This window comes from Tympanuchus pallidicinctus, unplaced genomic scaffold, assembly GCF_026119805.1.
Source record: "Tympanuchus pallidicinctus isolate F22 unplaced genomic scaffold, pur_lepc_1.0 scaffold31, whole genome shotgun sequence".
Taxonomy (NCBI): Eukaryota; Metazoa; Chordata; class Aves; order Galliformes; family Phasianidae; genus Tympanuchus; species Tympanuchus pallidicinctus.
The window spans coordinates 600,772-625,467 of NW_026294749.1; the positions used below are offsets into that span (position 1 = coordinate 600,772).

Sequence of the window (24,696 nt, forward strand, 5' to 3'; positions counted from 1 at the left end):
AGACAGGTTAGGGAAAATCAGACATTAAAAACATTACGTAGGTTTGATAATACTTTATTGCATCTCTGAAAACCATAGCAAATTTCACAAGATGGTAGCAAAACTGCAGACTTCCAGCAAGTACTGCAATATGGTTTTCCTACAGCATTTTCATAGCTTTAAGGATTTTTGTTTTGTAATTCTGAAAGCATTTTGGCTACCACTTGGCAAGTCACATCTACTGCTCTGCTATCATCGTACTGATTAGGAATAAAAGATCTACGTGCCAGATACATTCTGCAGTAAAACTGCCACTAAATACTACATACCCTGGAAAAAATTTGTTCTCAATTTCCCTTATAATACATACAATTACATATTGAAAGGCCCCAATGAGGTGACCTCAGAGCTTTCTCTTCTTTATGATGAACAATCCCAGCTCCATCACTCTCTTCTCAGGAGAGATGCTCCAGCCCTCTGATCATTTTTTTGTTCCTCTCTGAACCCACCCCAACAGCCTGGACACAGTACTCCAGGTGGTGCCTCACAAGGGTAGAGCAGAGGGAGACAATCACCTCCTTCACCCTGATGGGTGAAGTTCCTTTTTATTCAACCCATGCTACAATTGACTTTCAGAGCTGAAAGTGCACATTGCCATCTTGGGTCTGATTTTTCATCCACCAGTAACCCCTTGGTCTATCTCTGCAGGGCTTCTCAGTGAATTGATCTCTAGTCTCTACTGATATTGGTAATTACCCCTACCCAGCTGCAGGACTTTTATATTCTTGAGTGATCACAGATTAGTTGCTTACTGCATCCATGCAATGGAAAAAATAAGATTTCCTTTCCTGCGACATTCTTGTCTTGTTTTTTGAGACTGTTTATGCACAGTGGATGAAAGGTATGCTTCCAGCATTTCTAAGTACAGAGACTTAGATTTGGCATTTCTGAAACGAGATGAAACTGAGGCCCTTTTCAAGTGGCAGGTAAAAAAAATCAAACTATCTGAAAGAGAAAAAACCACGTCATCAGTCCACTCACCAGCTACTGAATAATCTTATAGTCATATAGTCACCCGTAGCCACCACCACTGAGGCACTAACAAGAGAGATTTACCTCTCACTTTGTTTTGAATGCTTGTGCTCTTGTGAAGGCTGATGTTTGCGTGCATTCTGGTTCACTGGGAGTAAAGCAATCACATTATGCCAAAGTGCCATGTTAATAGATCCCAATGCAGGATTCAGGTAGTAGTTATCTTAACATTTCTGCTGCTTTCAGTTATTTTTATAGTTCTGGACCTTTTTATCCTGCTGAGAGAACTGAATAAAAAACGGCTTTCAAAGACACTATAATCAACCACTGCTGGCTGCAATTACATTGTGTACTCCATGTCTTCAGAAAGAACCTACGGTTTAAAACCACGTATCTTTCAGTTTGAATTCCCTCTTGGCTCTATTCTGTTTAGAATTTCAGAGGTGTATTCAGAAATGATCACTAGGGCATATGTTTATATAACAAAGATATTAAAAAGAAAAAGTGAACACCAGAAGATTAAAATTTCATCAGCAATCTTTAGTCTGAAAAAAAAAAAAAGAAAAAAAAAAAAGAAGCCTTTTTTTCTGTTTATGAGTGATATTTGCAAAGGAATGCCTCATGGAAAATGGAGGGAAAAGGGCATTTGGATTTCAGAGCAGTAAAAGCTAATTTACACTTGAGACTTTCAGATCTTACTGGTCATAAGAGAAACATAATTGTAAAGTAAGCTCAAACTCAACTTCTTTTTAAGTCCAAGTCAATTATGGACAAGTCTGCAGCATTACAGCTTTTGAGTACATGAAATTTAGCTATTACTGAAAATATCCAGCAAGGAATTCTTTACTATATATGAAAATGTATCAATATGATATATTTGAATATATGAATATGACATTGAAAATAAATGAATATGTTAAATTTGGAAGCCTCTATTTTCTTAGGTTAGATGGAATACTGTCTTTTCTTTGTGTAGTGATTGCTACTTTAACCTTTCCCCCTCCATGATGAGAAAGTAATTTTTTCAGATTTTACTTACAGCCTTAATCCTCTTCTTGCAATATTTCCTGCGGGGCAGAACTGTACACTTCGTCATTGTGAGGACAGCCCCAAGGACAGCTTGAGGTCCTGGCTCTTCTGGGTTGTTCAGATTATTTTATGGACTGTGATCTTGCTTCTTTGACATGGATTTGCAACACAGTAAAATCTAAATAAATAATCACCAGATCCTCACCTAGCATGCCTCCTTCCAAAGAGCAGCTTACACAGCAAAACTAGGAATCAATATCTGTCCATTCTTCTTCCCCCCATTAATGCTTTCCCCACCCTTCATTCCTCAGGCTTTGATAAATGTTGATTCTTTCCTCTCTCTCTGAAAAGTTTGACAAATTAAACACTTGTACCTGATGTCAGCATAAGAGTACTGGTAGACACGACACAGGTGTTGATGAACTAGTCTATACTTTTTCACCCCAACCATAAAACCAGTTTGATTTTGTGCCAGTAGAGGCACATATGCCAGAGTGTTCATTGTGTAATACTACTTGAATTAAACAGCAGGTCTATTTTCTGCCTTCGTGTTTATTTTCCCCAAGTAGCTGAACATTGATGAGGACAGATACAGCTTCTCCCCCCCCGCCCCCTACCATGCACCATAAAGAACTGAATAAATAAATAAATCTTGTCTGAATATTCACATCTGCAATCAAATCTTGCAGGGCATATCTGTATCATTCTCCGTACTCAGTTCCCTCAGTTACTATGTCACATCATCTGTTAACTTACAACTCCTCACTCACTCTTCATGTGAGAACAGCAGTAAATTATCAGTTCTTGAATGCAATCAATGTTATATCATACGGACTAATGGACCTTATTTCTAATGTCTGAAGCTTTGTACCTAGCTCTCAAACAGTGAAACTATATTTAGGTGAATATAAGAAATAAAAGATCTATTGCACTTGAGTAACGGTTATGTCAGAGATTTTAGAGACTAATGATTATTGACACATTAAAAAGATACTTAACATCTAATTATCAGCAGCCCACAGTGCCTGACACATACATATATTTATACATATATATATACAGAAACATCACTGAATGCATGGAATCTGTAAAGAAGTAATTTTTAAGTCCTAGTTCAATAACAATTTACAAATCAGAATCCTTTGAGAGTTTATTGAGGGGGAGATACTATGGGAATGGATGGAAAAGAATGAAAAAATGTTTTCTCTCTCCTTACTAATGCCTCTTGGGGGGAAGGCTCTTTTCTGATCTGGTTTACTAACAACCACCTACAAAGAGCAGCACAACCTACTACACTGAGCGGGAGTGGAGGTGGAGGCCTCTGATGTTCTTCATGTCAAGAACCTGCACCTGGGGGTTGTCACTGTGCTGGAAAGCCATCTCCAGGACAGTGCTCCCTGATGCACCAGATAAACCCCAGAGGATACATTTTCTCATTGATTTCTAGTTGCAATAATGAAGTATTTCTCAGAAAGATTATAAAATTGCACTGATTCTCACATCAGTGACATGAAGACATCTACATTAATGAGATACTGTGGGGAAGGGTGAACAGAAAGGTTGACTATGAACATCATCACCTAAGGGAAATAATTTTCAAGTAAGTTGATATTTATAGTGATTAAGCAATTGTCTAAGGTTTTGATCTTTCAAAGAGGCGTGAACATAAACTTTTTATCTGCAGCTTATCACACCAAAGTCACTTATTTCACTGCAAGTGACACTGCTTTTATGTTAACAGTCATCATACCTAAAGTTAGACTGGGATTTTTTTTTTTAAGCTTGGGTGTGCAGATTCCTTCTTCCCCAATAAAAATTCCAGATTTGATAAGTATTTGAGCTGACAGAGCTAAGCCAGTTGTCTGAGAATGTTGTACAGTGAAATCGTTTTTCACTCTTGACATTTCAGTTGATTAACACAGCGCGTTCTCCAACCAGCTGACCAGCTGAGGGTTGAGAAAAGTGAAATGTTTAAAGTACTCTTTCTGTCTTACTGTCTGTCTTCGTACGATGTGAAGAAAACACAAATTTTAGCCCCCATCTCTTGGTGGAGACAAAGGAAAACATCCCGTCAATTATATTTGCACTCTTCCAATTACAGAAAAAAGCATCCCTGGTGATTGACTTGTTTTCAAATTACAGAAAGGAGTAAGCACAGAAATTGCTAGAGAAGAGCTACTACATTGCAGAGATCTCTCTGCAGCATGAGACATTGAAACAAAAGCACAAAAGCCATTAAAGAGACTCTTTACTAAGGACTCAGCTCAGAGTATATTCTTTTTATTCACATCAAACTAAATTTATCATTATGACCCATAATACAGTTACCAGCAAAGATAACTGTAAAGACACGCTGGGCTTCGGTTGGTACTCATCTTGATTGCACACTCAAACCAAGGTCTGTAAAAACATGTCTGCTCTCTTGCCGTACACACAGAATTTGCTGTGGCTTAGCTGCTCAGCTTCTGCATGAAGACCACCTAGTCAAGAGGGACATTATGGGATCATGCCCCTATTTCAGCTTTTTGGACACATCTCTGCGAAGAAGAATAAAAGGCTATATTTCACAGCTATGATATCATTCTCATGAGCTATATTTCAGCTTGAGCCACTATAAAACCTCTCCCATGACATCAGAGCTGTGAAATATAGCTGACTTCAAGTGCAGAAAATTCCCCTGTAGGAATAATTGTTTCCTGGCAATTGGCATTTGAAGGACTGATCCTTTAAGAGGCTGGCACAAATCCTGTCAGGCAGTTCTGCTCCAGGCAGCACTGCTCAGGAAACATTAAGTATAGGAGCAGAGGTACACAAGCTCACTGTGGGATTTAGCTGTGGGGGCAATGAGATGAGTGCTGGTGGAGCCTGTGGAGTGATGATTTTCACTCCCTTATGCCATGCAGACTTCACTAATAGCAAAATAATATGTTTGCTTATATGCTGTACTCCCTATCTCAAACCCTTCCTCCCCAGCAAGGTGAGCCACATGCACACAGCCAGAAATTAATTCTCCTGCCTTTTCCCATCTTCACTCCAAGCCAGCTTCACGACAGGTATGCAGTTAAAGGGCAGCTTGCCAGGGCTGCAGCTGCCCACGGCACTCATTAACTCACCCAGGCAGCCAGCAACCTCCCTGCAGAGCAGATGGGCAATAGTGTGGGAGTCAGAAGCACCGTGTGCGACATCATTTCCCCTTTTGTGTCTTATCAGAGTGCAGAGACTCAGAGCTGAGGGGTAACAAAGAGGGATATTGGCAGAGCCTTAAATGAGAGCCTGAGCAAGTCAGAAGGGCATAGGATGAAGATAACATGCCATAAAATCAGGCAGAAAGCTGAAGCTACCTCAGCTCTCTCTTGCCTGGTGCCTGAATCTACCAAACACTTCAAGTCTACTCACATTTAGCTTTCTCTGTTTCTCTCACACTTCCCCACTTTCCTGTGAAGGCCACCTTGCTGTGGGCAGTGCATCTGTTCTTACTGTGGCTCCTGAACATGTGTATGTTCAGATGAGTGTAAACCCATAGGTCTGAGCCTGCCTCACAATGCTCAAATGTTTATGTAGGCACATCTCCCAAGCCCTGCAGGATGGAGGAGTTTTTGCCTACAGAAGGTTTACTGGTCTTAATGAGATCTAACTGGGAACCTTTCCTTTTCTCCAGAGGAAACAACATCCTTTCAGAATTAATTGCATCTTTTCCACCCTTCCTCTTAATGTTAAAAAACGGACTTCTCACCTAGAAGCTACCCTCTTATGGTATTTTACCTAGTGAAGTTGTAAAAAAATATAGTTTGAACAACCCTTTTCCATTACCATCCATCTAAAAGTTAAGCGGAATTTTTTTTTTAATGGAAAATGATTTACTAAGAGGAACTACAAGAGACTTGAGGTTATTTTATACGGTGTATTACTAAGAACAGTGACAACCAGCAGAGTGGCTAAAAGGAGGCATTGGAAATGTTCTAACTGCATGAATGTACCTCAAAGGTTAAATTCTGCCTGATTTGCACCTTGACAAACCCAACATAAATTAAAGAGGAAAAAATGATCTTTGATGTACAGTATGATCCAAATAGTGATACATGAAATGTCTAGAAAATAAAATAAAATCTCTTTTGGATTTAGTATAAAGTCAGATTACCATTCAACAATTTTATTTACAAACACTGAGAGCTGTCTTGTTGAATTTTGAGCTGGTTCAGAATGATTTATAGCTTCTGATAAGAATATTGAAAAAAATAACTCCTCCAAAAAGCATCTGTGCAAAACAAAATGAAAATCAAGCAAATAAACTTTAAGAGTGGATCTGTTTGAACAAAACAAACAAACAAACAAACAAAACCACACAAACAAAAAAATGCTTATGAAAAATATTCCTATATATAGGAATATATGTGTGGAAGTTTTTCTGTCAACTAATTTCTTCAGATAACAAATTGTTCCAAAGCTGTTCATTAGGCATTTGGCTCCTTATATCATTTCTTCTTACTTAATAAAAGCTTTCAACTTCTTTAAAACAGATGAACTGTCAACACCAAGCTATAGTACTGAACACTTGATATTCTCCACGATAAAAGTTGTGCAATCTTCAGTGATATAGGAATCATTTTCATAATTGTTTTGAAGGTCTACAGATATTTAATATTAAAAATAGGAACTAGTATCTAGTAGGAGCCCAGAGGCAGAGATTAACTAGATAACTGCTATACTTTTTAATTAATAATACAAATACTTACATATATAACTATTCATTTAAAGTTTCAAAACTCAGCACGTAACTCAAGCAACAGTTAACAAAAAAAAAACCAATGACTTCCATTGAACTTCAAGTGTCAAGGAGGTCCAGAGTATGGGAGATATTGGCAAATATATACATCTACTTCACTAACCTGTTTACTTGACCCTTCCTAAATGAAGTTAAATAGAAATTCCTAAAATTTGAAGGTAAAATCCTGAAAATTTCAGGCTCTACAGCCCATAACTGTAGCAATTGAATGTCCTTGAGATGACAGTATGCACTCTTGCTAATCTTTCTTGAGTGCAATAAAGTAACCACATCAAGATCCCCAGTCAGAAATTAATCAGTTACATATCAAAGTCCAGGCTATAAAAATGTAAATACTTTTTTTTTGCTTTAGTTCATGAATGAAGGTAAATGGAGGTGAAGGAAAAAAGACACCACCAACATCAAAACACATCAGGACTACCTCCTTCTACTCAATATACATTCACTCCAATTATTTAAAGGACTGCTTGCAATGTTTTGAACCAGGAACAGCTTTTCAACAGTCTCTTCTAACTTTTGATTGCTCTTTTAGTTTTTTTATTTACTTGCTGTAATGATGACTGTTAATACTTTTGAAAATACTTACAACATTACTACTTTTCTTTTCAGAGATTCTCTGAGACTGCAAAGACTACTTAAAGAACGAAGACGGCATGAGATTGGATTTGATGCACTAAAATAGGTTAGCTTGAGGATAAGAAAAACAGTGGCTATTTAGATCTTCTCTTGTTGCCGTGATGAGAACTTACCATTGCTTCTGGTTGCTGTTTTGGGCTGGCCAGCCCCAACAGAGTTTCTTAACTTTGCTGTCCAAAAGGACTAGTGGCTTTCCAGAAAAGGAAAAGGTTTTGGTATTGTCTGGAAACAGCAGGAGAGACCTCAGTCGTTCCAAAAGGAGTTGGATGTGGAATCAGTTCTTTTTATTGGAGGAATATACAGGAACTGACTATCAATATGTTGGCAAGGTAAGATTCCTTTAGATATGTTTTGATTTTAGAGGAGTTAGATAGCCAGCAAAAACAAGTAGGTAAGAATGATGCCTGCTACAGTTCTCAGTTCTCATTCCTGGCTGCCCTGCTTCAGCTGAGGAGTAATTCACTAGAAAGGTTAGTATAATTAAGCTTCAAATTGTAATCAACTATGAAGAGTTCCTAGTTTAATTTGCAAGCCCAGGGTCAATCATGCCCAAATCTTTAAAAGATTCTGGTTTTTAAAATTATTTAATTGATACGATGCAGTTCAATTATAGGATAGTCTAGCTCACTTTTTATACTTAAAATGCGTTTTCCTCCACATTCTTTAACTATATAGAGTCAAACTGTATATACTTGAAGAGGGTTTATTCCAAGGTACTTAGGATTCACAACGCCTATACTTTTGTGAGGATTCCCTCTATCCCACAGAAGACAGCCATTTCATTGCTTATTCTCCACTGCACATACCAGTGTTGCAGCCATTTTATGATAAGGTTTTGTGGTGCCGTGGAAGACTTTGTGACATGACCATGATACATAAGCCATGCTATTACAAAGAGTTGAAGAACACTGTGCTTACGTGCTAAGTAACAATCAGGTAAAAAGTACTAAGCTCAAAGAATGACAACAGTTACAAAAGAGTCTTTAGAAAACAAAAATTACTTCTCAATTCTGAGAATATCCACCTCCTAGAGTGGCAGGCCCCTACGTAGGTAACAATTCCTCAGGTAAACTATAGAGCTAATGCATTTGTTGTTTATTTAGAAGGAACCTACACTGCCCAAGGTGTCATAATCTATAGGAGTCTCTCTTGCAGAATGCAGAAATTATGCTACTGATGATGACATTCAAAGTAAAAACAATATAGCTTAGTTCTCTAAACTCAAATAGGATTCTGTCTGATCTAGCTTGATCTTTCAGGCCTCGCAGCAGAGGCTGCAGATCACAGTGGTTTGACATTTTATCTCCCTCTTCAAGCTTCTGAGCATTCCCATGAGAGATGGTGACTGCTTTTCTTGCCTGCCAATCAGCTGTCACTCAAAGTTGGATGTGACACTCCTTTCCTACTAAATGGCTGCAAGGCATGATTCAAATGAAGAGCTACTCAGCTGGTGTAATACTCATAGAGCTCCAACCAAGATAATCAGCATTCATGAAGAGTACCACTGAACCCAATCTACAGGAAAATGCCAAAGGCAGAGAGTCCTCAGAGAGAAGCAGAGGGAAAGATAAGAGGGTAAGAAAAAAAGCCAGAGAAGAGTAAGAGAGGAGAACTAGAAAGACAGAGGTGGGTGGAGAGGAAACTTTACAAAGAGGAATCAAGATCGAGGGAGGGAAACAAATCAAATAGGAGTAGAGTATAGAATTCAGGAAAATAAGGTTACCTAAAGAGAACACAATAAAAACAGAAGATGAGAGAATAAATGAAAACCAAACAAAAAAAAAATATCTAAACAAATCAAACAGAGAAGAAGTACAGAGTCAAGGAAAAAGAAAGAACACAAATTGGAAGATAGCAGTTCTCCACACACACACTCTTGTTTTACAGAATACTTGTGGGGGTCGAGGTAGGGAGCTCTTTCAGCAGCCTGTCATTTTCACTGCAAATTCTGACATTAAACCTTCTCAGTCCCAAGTCTCCCATTCTCCACACTGCAAAATTCAAGTAGAAGCTATTGACTACAGAGGGATTGTTAGGGGAGCAAATATTCCTTCAGGATGTTTTTGCAGTGAGACAACTAAAAATGATCTAGTTGGACCAAAAAAGCCAAGAAAGTTTGAAGTGGAATCACAGAAAGAAAAAAAAATGTGGTTGGTATTTTTAAGTTATTCTCCAGTTTATTTGTACCTTAATACGTTTACTATTACAAAGCATAGATGTAACACATAATGTATAAATGTCATTGATTCTGTGTCCCTGGGCTTGTTCACAAGTGGCCTTTCACATGTCTTTCAAATGCCAGAACTGCTCACACCCTTGTAATTTAACAATTAGCCAAAAGGCATGGAACAGCAGCCATTTATTATTAGAGAAAGTTGAATATTGGTGTGAGGATAAGTGATAGAAACAGCTGAATGTCTCCAAATTGAGGTAACCAGGCAATTTAGCTGAGCAATTAAACTTGATTGGAGTGGGCAAATGAGGATAATGAACATGTTTATGAAGCACATTTTGTCTCAGAGGACAGAATGTTAACCTTAAATATGAACTGAAAATGATAAGAGTTTTTGGTTATCATCTTTTTATTCCCTTATATCATAAGGAAACGTGCATAGGAAATTCTTTGAAAACAATAGTGATATATGCATGTAAAGGGGAATTGTGCTTTCTTTTTACTGCATAGGCAGTCATATCTAGCTTTTTTGCTTTTTGTGTTCAATAGTTGAAGCTAGTGGGCATTGACATCAGAATCATAAAAAAAAAAAAAATCTTCTAAAAAAAAAAATCTTTTAATCTGCTTTTCTTTATGGTTTTTTTTCTGTTCATTGTTAACATGTTTAGTTCAAACACCTGTATGAAAAGATTAGACATCACAAGTTGGCTGTAATATATTCTAACAGCATTGTTTTTATAACCACCCATATTACAGTCATAAAAACCTGTAACTGTTTGTGCTACAGAAACCACGTTTATTTCATAATAGTTTTGGAGAGAAGAGGAGGTAAAGTGAAGAGGAACATATTCAGGTCTGACATAATAAAAAAGGTAATCTCACTGAAGATATCAAACAGCAGTAGAACTCAGGGCAGTACTGAAGGCAACGCTGAAGTATCATGAGTCACGGGCCAGAGCACTACAATGCTATATGCTCTGTGTACTTTATGTCCAGCAAACCCAAATGCTTCCATCCTTTAGGAGATAATTGTCTAAGCATTCCTGAGCACGTATAAAACAAAGTAGTCTTTTTCTGGTAGGCACTAGTACCATGAACTATTAGAAAACAGGTCCTCCAGTTTTGTTTACTACATTTTTACTATCAAGTCAAATATGCTGCTGTATCTTAGACAAGAATATGCATCTGCCACGAATCTCTCGGCGTTATCAACACAAGTTGATTGTATGCTGTGGCACTGACATCAGATCCACCATTTTATCATCCACTTCTATTCCTAACTTTCATTCTTATATATTCACAAAATAAATCCTTTGAAAAAGAATAGAAATACATGCCCTCTAGTCCTGGTTAGGCTCAGTAATATAAGGAACTGGTATAAAAGTTCTAGACTGGAATTATTCATTGCACTGTTGAATAACTTGTGAGCTACAGCTATTCATTGAAGTGTGATTGATGGGCACAGTGACATTTTAACCTGAAGATATCTTTTCTTCTGGTTCAGAAATTACAACACTTGCTAGAGACTCAATCCAAAAATAAAATAAAAGGATTATATGTGTATCAAAGTGGAGAAGTTCCCAATACTACAATCCAGAAAAATCTGCAACATCTGAATTAGGTTTTTAAAAATCACCTACTTGTACCAATGGCAGTTTAGTAAAATTTTAAAGAGAGGTGTTCACATGAGCCCTAAGTCACAGGTAAAAGATAAAGTGGTACTGTAGCTGTATATAGAAATATATGCTGTATTCCTCAGAGGTCTATCAGATATTTCTGAGCAACAGAGGGAAAAAAAGCTGCCGTTACAATAGTAGACTCAAAGGTACAGTAATCATTTGTATGCATCTGATGTCTTTACACAGCTATCCCATTGGCTGCATGAAATCCATGTACTGGCATCCATCACTGAGTGGTCTTGTCAGCACAAACCTACAAGTCATTGTTATATAAAGGGATAGGATGCCTCTTTCTTTTAGACTAAAGAAAGTTCTGAACAAGACTTAAATCTTACTCATTAACCTGGAAACAGCTTCTGGCAGCTTGCAGTAGAAAGAAGCAACTTGCTTTCCTGATAACAACAGGCAGAATGGTTTTGTCTCACTGTCTGTCTGATAGTGAAAGGAAACTTCCAGACGTACTTTTCATTTTTTCTGTGTCTTATTGATGCTCAAATAATTCAAGCTTTATGCTTGCCTGGAAGCTATCTGATGTTTCTACCTGTACCACCCATCATAAACAATCATCCTCTGCTGACAACTCAATTTTTCAAGGAAGATAAAAGTCAAAGTTCTGCTGCTATGTGTCTTGGCAAAGCAGAAAGGATACTGCACCTAGGCAAAAGTAGAATCCTTCTGCTTGGTATTTAAAAATAAAATAAAATAAAATAAAATAAAAATTGAAAGATTCCTTACCCTCTGTAAGGAATGGTTCAGGTACCATCAATCCTGCTTTTAGGGAGGATGTGATAAAATGAACAGTATTGCAATTTGTTTCCAGTAATATTTTGATTCCTTTTCCCTGACTTTACTTACAGCTACAACTGTTTTAAAGGCAAGTATCACCAAATCAAAGAGAACACCTCCAAAGCATTGCAAGTAGTAGGAGTAAGTCACATTCTGAGAGAGAAATGTATAGCTCTGACATGAGAGGCTATTTAAAGAATGAAAATTACTGTTCTGTAATACAGTCTACACATTTTCAACATTTTGATCAGCAATGGGTTGCATACTCCAATGCGAAAAATTTAGGACATCTTAATTGGACAACAGTGCATTTAGCAAGAAAAACTTCCCCTTTCTCTCAGATCTTTAATATGCTAGTACTCTGTACTTATCACCAAAACTTGTTTTCCAAAAAAGTCAAGATGTGTAAAGTCAAACTAAAATGATTATTAGCATCTGGGCTTTTAGCATTCCTTATACAATTCTACTGGCAAATATTGTTTTTCTTTACCTTGTAACTAATGCTCTGATAGCCTCATGATGCCTTCAGTTTCCTATTCCAAAAAAAGTGACCATTTACTTTCTTCTTGAAGCCTAAAATTAAAAGTCAGATTTGTGACTTCTTCAATGAGTCTACTCAAAAGAGCTTTCAATTTCTTTTGGCATTCAGAATATCATTTCTTTAGGAATAGATTCTACTTCCTGATTTTCCAAGAGAAGTGCAACCCAAGACCCAGACTTTATGTCCTGCAATGACGTTGTCCTGAGCAATTTCTGGTCCTTGAGTGGCTCGCAGCAAAACTGAAGAGAGCCACCAGTTATTCATTGGTTGCTTTAGTCATGCAAACTGTAGCACTACCCACAGTGTACACAGGCCTCAGGGCTGGACCCCCACCCCTGGCAGTTCTTCAGCATTCTTCTTTCATAGCCAAATGTGCACAGAAAACGTGACTTCCTGATGTACCTCTCAGATGATACCACACACATCACCACACAGATGGAGGAGAAGTAAAGCCTTGTACCTTTCCAGATGCCCTCTCCCTCCACCTGTGTGAGGGTGCCAGAGTCCTTGGAAAGCTACCAGCAGTATGCTATAGTGTCTCTTTTCTCTTAGAAGAGCATAGAGCTTTGTGTTTGTGACACTCCTGCCCTTGCTATTGACAAGAAAGTCACAGGGTCCTTTATGAGTACCAATATTAGTTAATTGCAATGATATGTTTAACACTGAGGTGAAAGAAGCATTATCACAAGCCTTTTACAGCAGAGAAGTCTGATGTACAGGGAGGTTAAATGACATAATCAGAGCTAAAAATCAGAAATTTCTAAACCACAAATGAATAAAATAATACTGAAGAAAAAAAAAAAAAGAGTTCTTAGCTTCCACCTGCCTATTGCTTCAACAGGCTGAATACATGTAATTCTTGTAAAAAGTAGAACAAATGCCATGGCATGTGTGCACTGCCTTTATTCCTCATCCATCATTCATATTTTATGTTCTACCACTTGACTTTCCCAACTGCCCTTCATTCTTATACTGAATTGCACACACATAGACACACTTGTCTTATATTCCTCTTTGAAAGATTTACTGATGCTGATAGAAACCCTCTATACTGTTGGTCTCTGTGGAATAGAGATAACTGAAACAAGGGACAACTGAGAGGTTAAAGGCCCAGGACACGAATCCAAAAACAGGCTGCAGATTTTAAATCATCATATGGGGGCTAAGAAAGGAGATAATGAGAAATGGGTGGGATGGGCAAGAATGACATTCAGAAAATGAAAGGCTGGAAACAAAGCATGTTTAACATTTACGATTCTCATAATTGTGAATCTACTTGGCATCGTTCTTACACCCAAATATATTACACAATAATAGAACCTTACAACCATCTGTCTCTCACATTCCACATCTCCATTATGGTACATGACGGTACTTAAAATGCAATGGAACATAACCTCCTCCACTTCTTCTCATTCTACCTAGAGAAGTCAAGGCAAGCATATTCTAAAACTCCCAAGACAGTATTTCTCTCTGGCTTGAGAAATGAAAAATTCTTGTTTTTTTTTTTTTTATTTTATTTTTTATTTTTTTTATGTGTGTGTGTGTGTGTGTGTGTGTGTGTGTGCGCCCTGAACTACACAGTTTTATTTCTATATACTAACAACCCACTCATACCAGTGCTTCATCAGCAATCTGCCTGTCTTCTTGGACTGCATGCCCTTAGACTTCTAGCTATGCAAAAATAGTTTAAGGCATTTATTTTTTCTCCCCAGGGAGAAATGACAGGTGAAATTCATGGTTTATTTTAGGTTACTTAAATTACTGATCTTTGGAGCTGTGATTACCATTTTCCTATTTGTACAACAAAATAAAGTCTTCTCTATAAAGCAGTGTTGTGAATACAGAATTTGCAGGCTTACAGCTAAAAAAAAAAATCCCTCTATCAGGCTTATGATAAAGAATCATTGTTATTCCGCCATTTGCTATTTACAGTTGGCTCATCAAAAATATTAAACTGTAAAGCTTACAGAAATCTTTATTTTAAATGAAACTTATCCTCTGTGACTCCCCTGGCTTTTGCTGTTGTTTCTCTCACTAGTGAACATAGGTTCACAGTGGGGCAGCAGCAGATTGAGAGCTGTGGCCAGTCAGCATAGCATTTCAAAAACAAACTGAAAATGTGTTGTGATGTGAATAGCTACCACTGATCTGTATGTGCTAATGCAGACTGTGGCTTGCTTTCACCATTAATAGGGTGAAGCAAACCTTAGCATGCACTTGCAAATACTTCAGGGTTCAGTGAAGCTTGTACTCACCGTGAAAGCCTGAGGTGGCAGATGAAGGAAAGGTAAGAATTGCCCTCTGGAAGAAAGAGAGAAGGAAAAATATCATTTATTTCTTTCTTTTTCTAATTTCACACACACACACACAAAAAGACATCAAGAACAATAAAATTTGTAGAGAAATAAAATGCTAGGTGAGTTGGGAGCTAAACTGTACATTACAGAAGGGGAAAAACATACCGGCAAAAGTTTATTCTGAAACTATAATTCCTAGTGTTTTCTTTTTGGAGTTGTTTCCTTGGGAGGCATATCACTCAGACTGCAGCCCTTCTATCCCCAGCTGAAGTCTGCCATGTTGAATGGAAAAGAACTATACAAAGGCCTAGCTGGAGTGGTCCTTTTGCATACAGATACTGTTTACCCAGCACTATTTCTTACTTCTTTGTGAAATGCTGTTTCACTGTTAATCATCTACTGTAATAAAGAAGGTTTTACTTCCCTGCGCTGCTTCCTTACTATCATCCTATTTAGTGTGTTTGGCAGCTTTATGCATACTTGTATCTTAATGTTGGCAGGCTACATCTACTTAAGTCACAGAACATGTAAATTTTGTGTTTGCATTATGTTATCAAGAGGTCAAATTCTCCCTGAAAGACAGAACTGAAGAGTATAACTGTATCTATGGCTCCATGACATGCTTCTACATAGCAGGCCCTGCAATCAAGCTGACTCAGGCACTAGATTTAAAGGCCATGCAAACAGAGGTGTCAGAGCATTCATAGATTCTTTCCAGCTGATGCTCTTTCTGTGGTTTTACACATTTCAGGTCAGTTGCTTAAAGGAGAGTTAATGCAACTCATAACTGCTAAAATTCCTCAGAGAATTTCTAGTAGACATAGGGAATAACAACCTCCAAGGGGGTTTGAGCCAGAGAATTAATACAAGAGTGTGAGCCTTGTGCTAGCTACTTCCAGGTAACGCAGCCTGCCGGGATCTAAACAACTCACCCCATTAACCCACTTCATGAAAATATTTATGATTTTACCTGCAGAAAGTGTTTTCTGGAAAACTCCTTTCAGATTATTTATACTGATATATTTGATATATCCATAACATGTTCTCCAGAAATACTTTTTTTTTTTTTTTTTTATTCCACAAATACTAGATAATAATTTGGAGAAAAATATTCTCACCAAAAGAATTCCAGTCTCTCCAGTCAAAATTAACCCTCATTCCTAGACAAGCAGTGTTGAATCTTGAACTGTCCAGCACTGAATATTACTCCCTACAAATAGAAGCACAGAATAATTTAGGCTGGAAGAAATTCTTAGAGGCATCTTGTTGTCTCGTCTGCTCAAAGCAGGTCAATTTAAACATTGCTCAGGACTCAATCAAGTTCTACCTCCAAGTTCAGAAATCCACGCCTTCTTGGGCAGTTCTCTCAGTGCTTAACCACCTCTCTTTGATATTTTTTTTTTTCCTTCAAATATCTAATCAGAATTTCCCCTAAAGCAATTCCTAACTACTGTCTTTCATGTTTTCACTGTCTTCTCTGTCTTTATCTACTCTTTGCCATTAGGTAGTTGTAAACAACAATAAACCTTCTTTTCTGAAATCTAAATAAAAACGTTTTTCTCTTCTCCACATACACCATATGCTCCAGCCCCCTAACCCTTTTGGTAACCCCTCAGTAGACTTAATGCTGTATGTCAATTTCTTTCTTGTACAGAAGAGGGATAAAACTAAATACAGTGCTCCACTTCCATTCTCACAAGCTATGAATAGAGGAGAATGATCTGAGCCTCTGAGAGTAGGCTACACTATTGCTAAAAGAAACCAGTGTTCAGTTGACTTTCTTCTCAGCAAGGACATTTTTAGCTTATTGAAGTGAAACATCCCGATCTTTCAGCACAAAACTATTCCTCCATCCAGACTGTATTCCAGCACAGATACAGAAACTTAGATTTGCCAGTGCTGAATTTCATCAGTCCATTTCTCCAAGATGCTGATGACTACCAGATAACTCTACCTTCTCAATATTGAAAGCTCGCCATGCAAACCACCTCCATTCTTTTTTTATTAATGACTTAAAAACATTGTTGAGAGTGCATTCCATCATTTGAATAATTAATAAATATACTAAGCAGTATTAACCTCCAATATCAACGCCTGAGGAACATGACAAGTAATCAACCACCAGTGGGATATCTAACCACAGATCATAACCCATTGTTTTTTCCATCCATGAAATTTTCCACACATTTCACCAACCATTTTTGAGGTCCATATCTCACCAATTTGTCTATCCAGATTTTATATCAAAAGCCTTCCCAAGGTCATGCAGTAGTCCTATCTGCTTTTTCACAGTGCCATGAAAGGCAATCAGGTTGGTTAAGCAATTTGCCATTGTTAAACCCACGCTGTTTCCATCACCTTGGTTTTCTTTGCTTGCACCTAGATTTACCTTCCAGGTAGATTTGCTCCACAGCTTGGGATTGAGGTATACCTAGCCAGTCTTTAGTTCCCAGATCCATCTTGCCTGTGGCTGTTCCTGTTCTCAGAGGCTAGGAACCTTCCTCAATAGCTTGTCAAATACCATAGCAAGAAAACATTGTGTCACTTTTTTTTTTTTTTTTTTTTTTTTTTTAAACGCATCCCACTCTGAGTATGGACCTGAGTTCACCCAAATTGTTAAAAAAATCAAGTCCCTACATTTCTGTAGTGCTTTTTTTTTTGCTTGCTTGCTTTGTCTGCTGTGAACAATGCTAGAATTTGCTGGTAGGCTCAAGGACCTTTGAGATCTGAGGGGAAATTTTACATTCACATCCATCTAATATAATACATCCTTTGGTCAACTCATCAATCACTTGTGTGAAATTTTCTTATGGCACTTTGTAGAAATCTGGGTTGCTTGCATACTGCCATATTGCTCTTCTAGCAGACATCAGAATGATTGAAGTCCTTCTTGAGTACCTTAGCCTTCAGTTGCACAGCTTCCTTCCTCCATCTGTCTAACAAAGGCTTCAAGTACTTCATTTCTTTGAGCAGGCAGTCTGTAGTGGATTGTACCATGATATCACTCATGTTGATCTGTCCTTTATCTGCAAGCTCTTGACTGATCTGATCTGCAAGCTCACCTGTTCCAAAGCAATGCTACATCTACCTGAGCTGATCTTTTGCTAATCCACTCCCCTGCCCTCCTGAAGTTCTAACACCTGTTTATCTCAACATTTGAGCCATGCGACCCATTCCTTCATCCAGGCTGATATTTTGAAGAATGCTCTTTTGAAAGAAAAACTTACTCAATGGCAGCCTTGGCCAAGTTTTCCCACAAAGAATTTTTTAGCTGAACAGCTTTCCAGAAAGAACATGGTTAAGACTTATATATGTGGCCTTTTCAATTGTAACTATTGCCTCACACAGTTTTCTAGTTATCTCTTTACGCAACAGAGACTTTTAGAAATAAATTTGGGAAGTGTGACAGTGCAGAGATATTTTTGCCTTCCTCACTTTCTGAATCACAGAACTAGACAAGCCAGGTAGGCAAACAGATTGAAGACTCAACTTGTGGTTATGAATTTATTTCATTTTTGTTAAATGTTGATTTAAATCAGAATATAGTTCCCCATTTGTTTGAATGTTTCTCTATAGCCTCACTTCTCCAATCCCTACTTTCCACCCTTCCACACAATTTTATACAGCATATAAAATTCATACACATACCTCTGGATTTGATTGTCAGCATCAAGTGCAGCTCAGAATATCAAGGGATCACCTTTGTCAGTAAGCAAAGGATGAGCATTTGCTTTCAAGCACATCCATCAGGGAACAGAAAAAAAGCTGTTACTGAAGAAGCCTGATGTTTTATTCAACCGTATCCCAATAAAAAACATTTCTGGCTATTAGGCCAAGCAATTTTTTTTTCCTCCTAGTTCACCATGAAGGAATATCTCCCCTACCCTTTTTCCCACTCAAGGAATAGAGGTTTTTACTAAATTAAAAATGCATTTCTTCATCTAGCTTTATGAATCTGCATTATATCTACAAAGAAAGAACAACACTGATGTAATATTAAATTCAAGCTGCTGTGGGATGATTTGAGAGATTTAAAAATTTATTTTATTTTATTTTTTTTAAAAGTTTATGAGTCTAAGAAATTTTCAGTGAAATGGATAATTCAGATCTCTCCTAAAGAGTAAGCAATTGACCCTGGGTAAATTTCCTAAGATGATAAAGGCAATTAAAGCTGGATATGTAACACAGATTGATTTTATTAACTATACTAATCAGGCAAATTAAAGATTAAGGAATGTATGCTAAGACAGCCTATTAGTTACAAAAGTGCATGTAGTCTTTTTGGGGGGGAAAAAGAAGTAAAGCAACAAAACAAGAACAACCAAAAAACTCCTAATCTCAGTAAATGCCTGCTGCCAGCTACTATTATTTGAGTTCCTTTTTTTTGACTGAGTAATGCAGTACATGATAGAAGTCCCATTAAAGTCATTGGAAACCCTCAAAGATATGTAGATCGACCCATGAAAGTATTCTGCCATTAAATGGGTATGTGCATGTACAAACTCATATGATACCTTATTCTCATGTAATTTTTAAAACACAACATGTCTGTGTTAGCCTCTGGGCTCAGTGAGCATCTTTTCTTGAAAATGGACACAGTTAGTATGTTAAATAAACTTAAAGAGTAAAGGCACATTAACTGTGCTGTAGACATCTGCTCCCATGCACATACCTTTCTTTGAGATATAAAAGAATGTCGGGATAAAGGAACAATTTTGTTCTGACTTTTTAAAAAAAAAAAAAAAAAAAGCTGCGAGGGAAGCAGGTGCTCTTGAATTGTTTTCACAACTCCCATTGAAAAATGGGGATTTAGGGAAGAGATTTCCAGGGAAGTGTGCTTTTCTTTAGAGGCTCATTGCACTCCCACTGAAAGTTGTTACAAATTAGGCATTTAACTTTCCATAACTCCACAGCTCACCTGACAGAAAACATATATTTATTTTAGTTCAAAGTCATAAGTTTAAAATACCTCCAGATGCTATTGAGCTAATATAACCAGTCCAGAGTGCAGAAATTCCCCCATCTATCTCTTCTTTTAGTTAATATAGTGACAGTGGCCTTCAGCAGGTAGATAATAAACACAAGAGCAATTATATTTTCTGGCATTACAGAATCTTCTTTGCTTTCACTTAAACAATCTTTTCCACAAGCTAGCATAGAACAAATTACACCTAAGATTCAAATCACATTAGAATAGAATGCATAGAATGCATCAAATAGTGATATGAGGTCAGCCAGTAAGACTTTGAAAGAGGCAATATTAAAATCAGTAAGTTCTGCATTTCCAAATACAAGCCTAGTTTTCCACTGCATACCTTGTCCTTTGTCACTTAAGTGACACTTAAGTGCACAGAGGTGCACTTAAACAAGCTTCACTCATTTGTTTTTGTGTTTTGTTTTTTTTTTTAATGCCAAGGAAGTCATTAGTTATGTGTCAAACTCATTTTTTCATTTAGTCCTTAAGACTCATATTTGAAACCAATGACTGACAATCCAGTTATGGTAGGAAACATGGAGTAATGATAATCCGTCTCCTGAAATAAAATGACTTATACACCTCTTTATGGCTTTCAAAGCTTCAGTGGATTGAATTTTCATTGCTGACCACTGAAGTGTACACATCAGTTAATAAAACATTTTTTAATCTTTCCTAATCTTCTGCTCAGATTTACATGCAAGAAAGTATTCTTAGTACCTCAGCTAAGCTATGACAAGTCTAGGGTGGCTAAGCCCTTTATGCCTTTCAGTCACTGGGTACTGATGACTCAGATAAACTAAGCCTCCTGTCTCCCAGGTACTGTTTCTAACAAACAGTTTAAAATCAAAACAAACAAAAAAAAAAGAGTGGTGGTCACTACAACAGAGAAATGCCAGATGCTGAAATAGATGAACTGAAAAGCAGATTGTTTAAACAGCTTCATCTGTTCATAAGGAATTGAAAACTGAATAAAAAACAGATCTCCAAGCTTTTGTGAAGGCAATTCTAGAAGTCTGTACAATGCTGTTTTGTTATGACCACCACAGTTTAGGTGAACAGGGCTCTGTAATCTTTCAGGCAATAGCTTGATGAACCAAACAGTAAGCAAAGCTGTAGAAATCATTTCACAACATATGTATACTCTTTTTTAAGTGAGAGAAATCAGTACTCAGAAGCATAATGGCTTGCAGTTCTTTAATAGCTGCAAAGTGAGATTGGGTCTCTTTCTTGTGGTTATGTAGTAGTTCAAAGAAAGCAAGAATTTTGATAAAAGAAAGTGAAAGTCAAGGACCTTTATGAATAGAGATGATCAGACATGACACAGAAGTGTATTGTGCTTTATAAATTAAAAGACCTATTTGTCTGTTGTAACTTAGTGAATTCCTGTTATAATTGTGTTTAGAGATAATAGCAAAAGGGACAAATAAGACTGCATTACCAAAGAAGGGCTGAGCATCTTTCAGCCCAGGAGTACATGGAGACACCTTTACTTAGTTTGCAGCTTTGTTCAATAATCCTTAAGATCTGATGGAAAGTTACCCCCTAGAGTGAGGGAGCAACAAAATAACGGATCTTTCCAGCTTGATATACTGCAGTTCAGGACAAAAAGCTCTTGTGCCATTGTCCCTATTTAATCAAATTGAAGAGCAGCAGCAGTTGTGGAACCCAAGAGGGATAAGAGTTGATAGGCCCTAGGCAATGTTGAAAGGATTGACACTTCTCAATCGATTTTTTGCAAAGCTGATTAGCTGTGGCTGCATATTTGCACTTCAGGATAGAAAACCATTTGTGATCTTGAAGGGTGTGTAACAAAGGTGTGAGTCAGCAGAGTATGGGTGTTTATTCTTAGTTTTCGACATTTTAAATAGGACAGCAAGTTCCTGGCTACTCTTTGGGCAGCCTGTCCCACATCCCCAGAATCACAGTATCAGACAAGTAATTGTGAAGATCTACCTCAGACCATACAGTCTCACCTATAACCCTCACAAAAGAATAAGAAGAGCCTTCCAGCCTACCTGGAGAACACAAGCCTGGAGGGGTCAAATAAAAAAGCACTTTGTCTCCTGACCCTGGTCAAATGTCAAATTCTTATTTCAGTGTCCTTTCTACTCTATTTCTTATTCTACTTCGTTTTTATTCCAACATCCTGGAACCCCTTACAGATTAAAGAAAAATTCCAATAACTCTAACCATTCACATAGATTTTATTTATCCTTAGTAACTCTTCAGTTCTCTGTATCATTAAGATATTACTTCAGTATTTCATGCTTGATTTCAGTACTCTTATCGTACCTCTTATTGTTGTTATGCAATAGAAAACACAGCAACGACAGTGGGATAGCTAAGTCCTAGGCTACAACAAGTAAGGATTTGCTCAATGATAGCAGCCACAGGCATAGAAACAAAAGAGAGAAAAAAACAAAACATACTTACTTTTAGAAGCCACCAAGCAGGTAGGGATCTACAGTGAAATACCCTTGCTTCCACTGCCAACCCTTCAGTGAGGTCCAGGAAAGGATGCATCCTGGCTCTACCCCTTCTGGTCACTAAGGCACAGTGCTTGCACCTGAGCTCCCCTGGATTGGCCTTGCTTTTCCCACCAGGTGTTCAATCACTGGGTCAAGCCCTGATTTAGCATTTCTGCTATAACTGTTTCCAGAATACCTTGCAGGAAGAAAGAAGGAAAGGAAACAGGATAAAATAGGAGTTACCAACAAAAAAAAATATATTCTGTACACTATGAATGGTCGTATATTAGAAAAGCCTTGATGTCAGTCCTGGGATATCAGGAATAAGCTACTTAAACATAGCAACAAAAATGACAAATGTATCTACTTATTTCTAAAAGATATAGAAAATTCTAACATTGCTATTCAAGACCTGTGTGTAATCATACAGAAATAAAGGCCAACTGAAATGGACCAATCAAGGAAAACTACATGGAACTACTAGAAACACCATATCTGGCCTTCTCTTCATGGGATTCTTTTGGAATCTACTAAACTGAAAAAAGTGAAAGACCAGCATTTTAAACAGGATTCTATTTGAGGACTGAAAAGTGACCATTTTACACAGGCGGAATGCATGTAGGCTGGCAGCCTTGCAAAGAAAAATACTGAGAGTATATATCATTATTCATAGATATTGGAAGAGAAAGAATATAAGCAAGTGGGAGGAGGTTCTTGAAACAAAAAAACAATCTTGGTGCAAGAAATTAAAATTGCCTTAAATTCAAGTACTTAGGAATTGGTTATACTGAACCATATTCAGGCTTACACTATTAACTGCAGTAAAGTAACTATTCTAACTATAGTAAACTAATCACTGAAGTAAACTAATCCTTGAAGTAAACTAATCTTTGGTTACTGGGGAGATGTGAAAAAGAGGGTATCTAATTTTAAGCACCTGTCATAATAGTTTGAATAAAGCCCCTGTATGGAAGTGCTCTTTCTGGCAGCTGTACGTTTGGAATTATGGTGCTATGCCCTGGTAGAGTCTCTTAGCATTTTTCTTTTCATCTTGTCAATACTTTTTTTTCTGTTGTTTATTTACTTTCTATGGAAACGACAAAATCCTATTTTGAGGCTGTAGAGTATAAATCTTTATATAAATTTCAAATTGCTTTACATAAGAATAGAAAGGAATCAACCCTTAGTTTCTCTAAACTCTAAGAAAATTTGCAAGTACTGTAGCACATTTCTCCCATTTCTTCTGAATCCTTTTTTAGAGTTCTCCCATTTACCAGAAAATTGAGCTAAATTTTTGAAGTAACAAAACAGTGAAAGGGTAGGTACCTGTATCTTAAATTAACCTTCCAAGTATGTGACCTGAGCAGATAACTAAGCTCAATGCTCTGTACTCTGTCCATTGGCCTCTCAAATTGATTTTTAAGTCCATTAACCACTTCTAATTAAATTTTATAGAGGAATAAAGGTGTTGAAAACACTCATTTCATTACAGTTTGGAAGAACAGTAGCTGCATAAGGTAAAGAAACCTACATTTTGTCATGACTGCTCAGCTGGCCGTGCTGCAAATATGCATATAAACCAAGCCACTACTGACCTCAGCATATTCTGTCTTTTTTTCCAGTCAGGATTTATGGGACATGAGAAGGAGCTTAGCATTTTGCTAAGAGGTTCTGAGGAAGTGGATAGAGCAAGAAGTATGAAATAGCATGTAATGGTAATTTTGCACTAGTATGAGTGAGATAGAAAGGTTATGTGGACCAGGAAAGGAGATGGTGCTTTCCATAATTGATGCCATAAGAACACGGCACATACATCCATAGTAAATTTGTTATTTCTGTGATGCTGAATCTTCCAGTAGATCTTGTGGCTTTATCTTCTTAAAAGAAAGGCTCTTTCGTGGCTTGAAATAACTTATTTCTGTAAGTATTTGTCCCAGTAACACATGACACAGTGAATGCCTATATAGGTAAATGAAGTACAAATAATGATTTGGGAGTATTTTAAGAAGCAAATAAAGATCTACTTAAGTTTCAGCAATATATACTTAAGTACTTATTATCTAATGAACAAAAAATATCTTTTTCCTTTAAACACTGAGTCACTAAGCTCAGCAAAAGCTTTAGGCATGATTATTTGATGATACTAATGGTGTTAATTATTATACTAATTGACAGTGTTTGTTGATTTTATAGGGATAGGTAGGGAAGATTTCAAGAAAGTTATTGTTCTGAAAGAGAAACTGTGCAATATTATAACATCATAGTATTTTTAGTGTTTTACTGTAGCATCACACTATGTGACCTCAAGCAAC

At 37.3% G+C, this 24,696-nt stretch overlaps 1 protein-coding gene across 1 annotated transcript in view; it reads left to right on the plus strand.

Moving 5' to 3' along the window:
* Nucleotides 1-24,696, plus strand: part of CDH6 (cadherin 6) — a 103,023-nt gene that overhangs the window by 40,592 nt on the left and 37,735 nt on the right. Inside the window, exon 2 of the mRNA XM_052697563.1 lies at nt 7,433-7,788. Coding sequence (XP_052553523.1) covers nt 7,561-7,788 — 228 coding nt within the window. The 5' untranslated portion in view covers nt 7,433-7,560. The remainder of the gene's footprint in view (nt 1-7,432; nt 7,789-24,696) is intronic.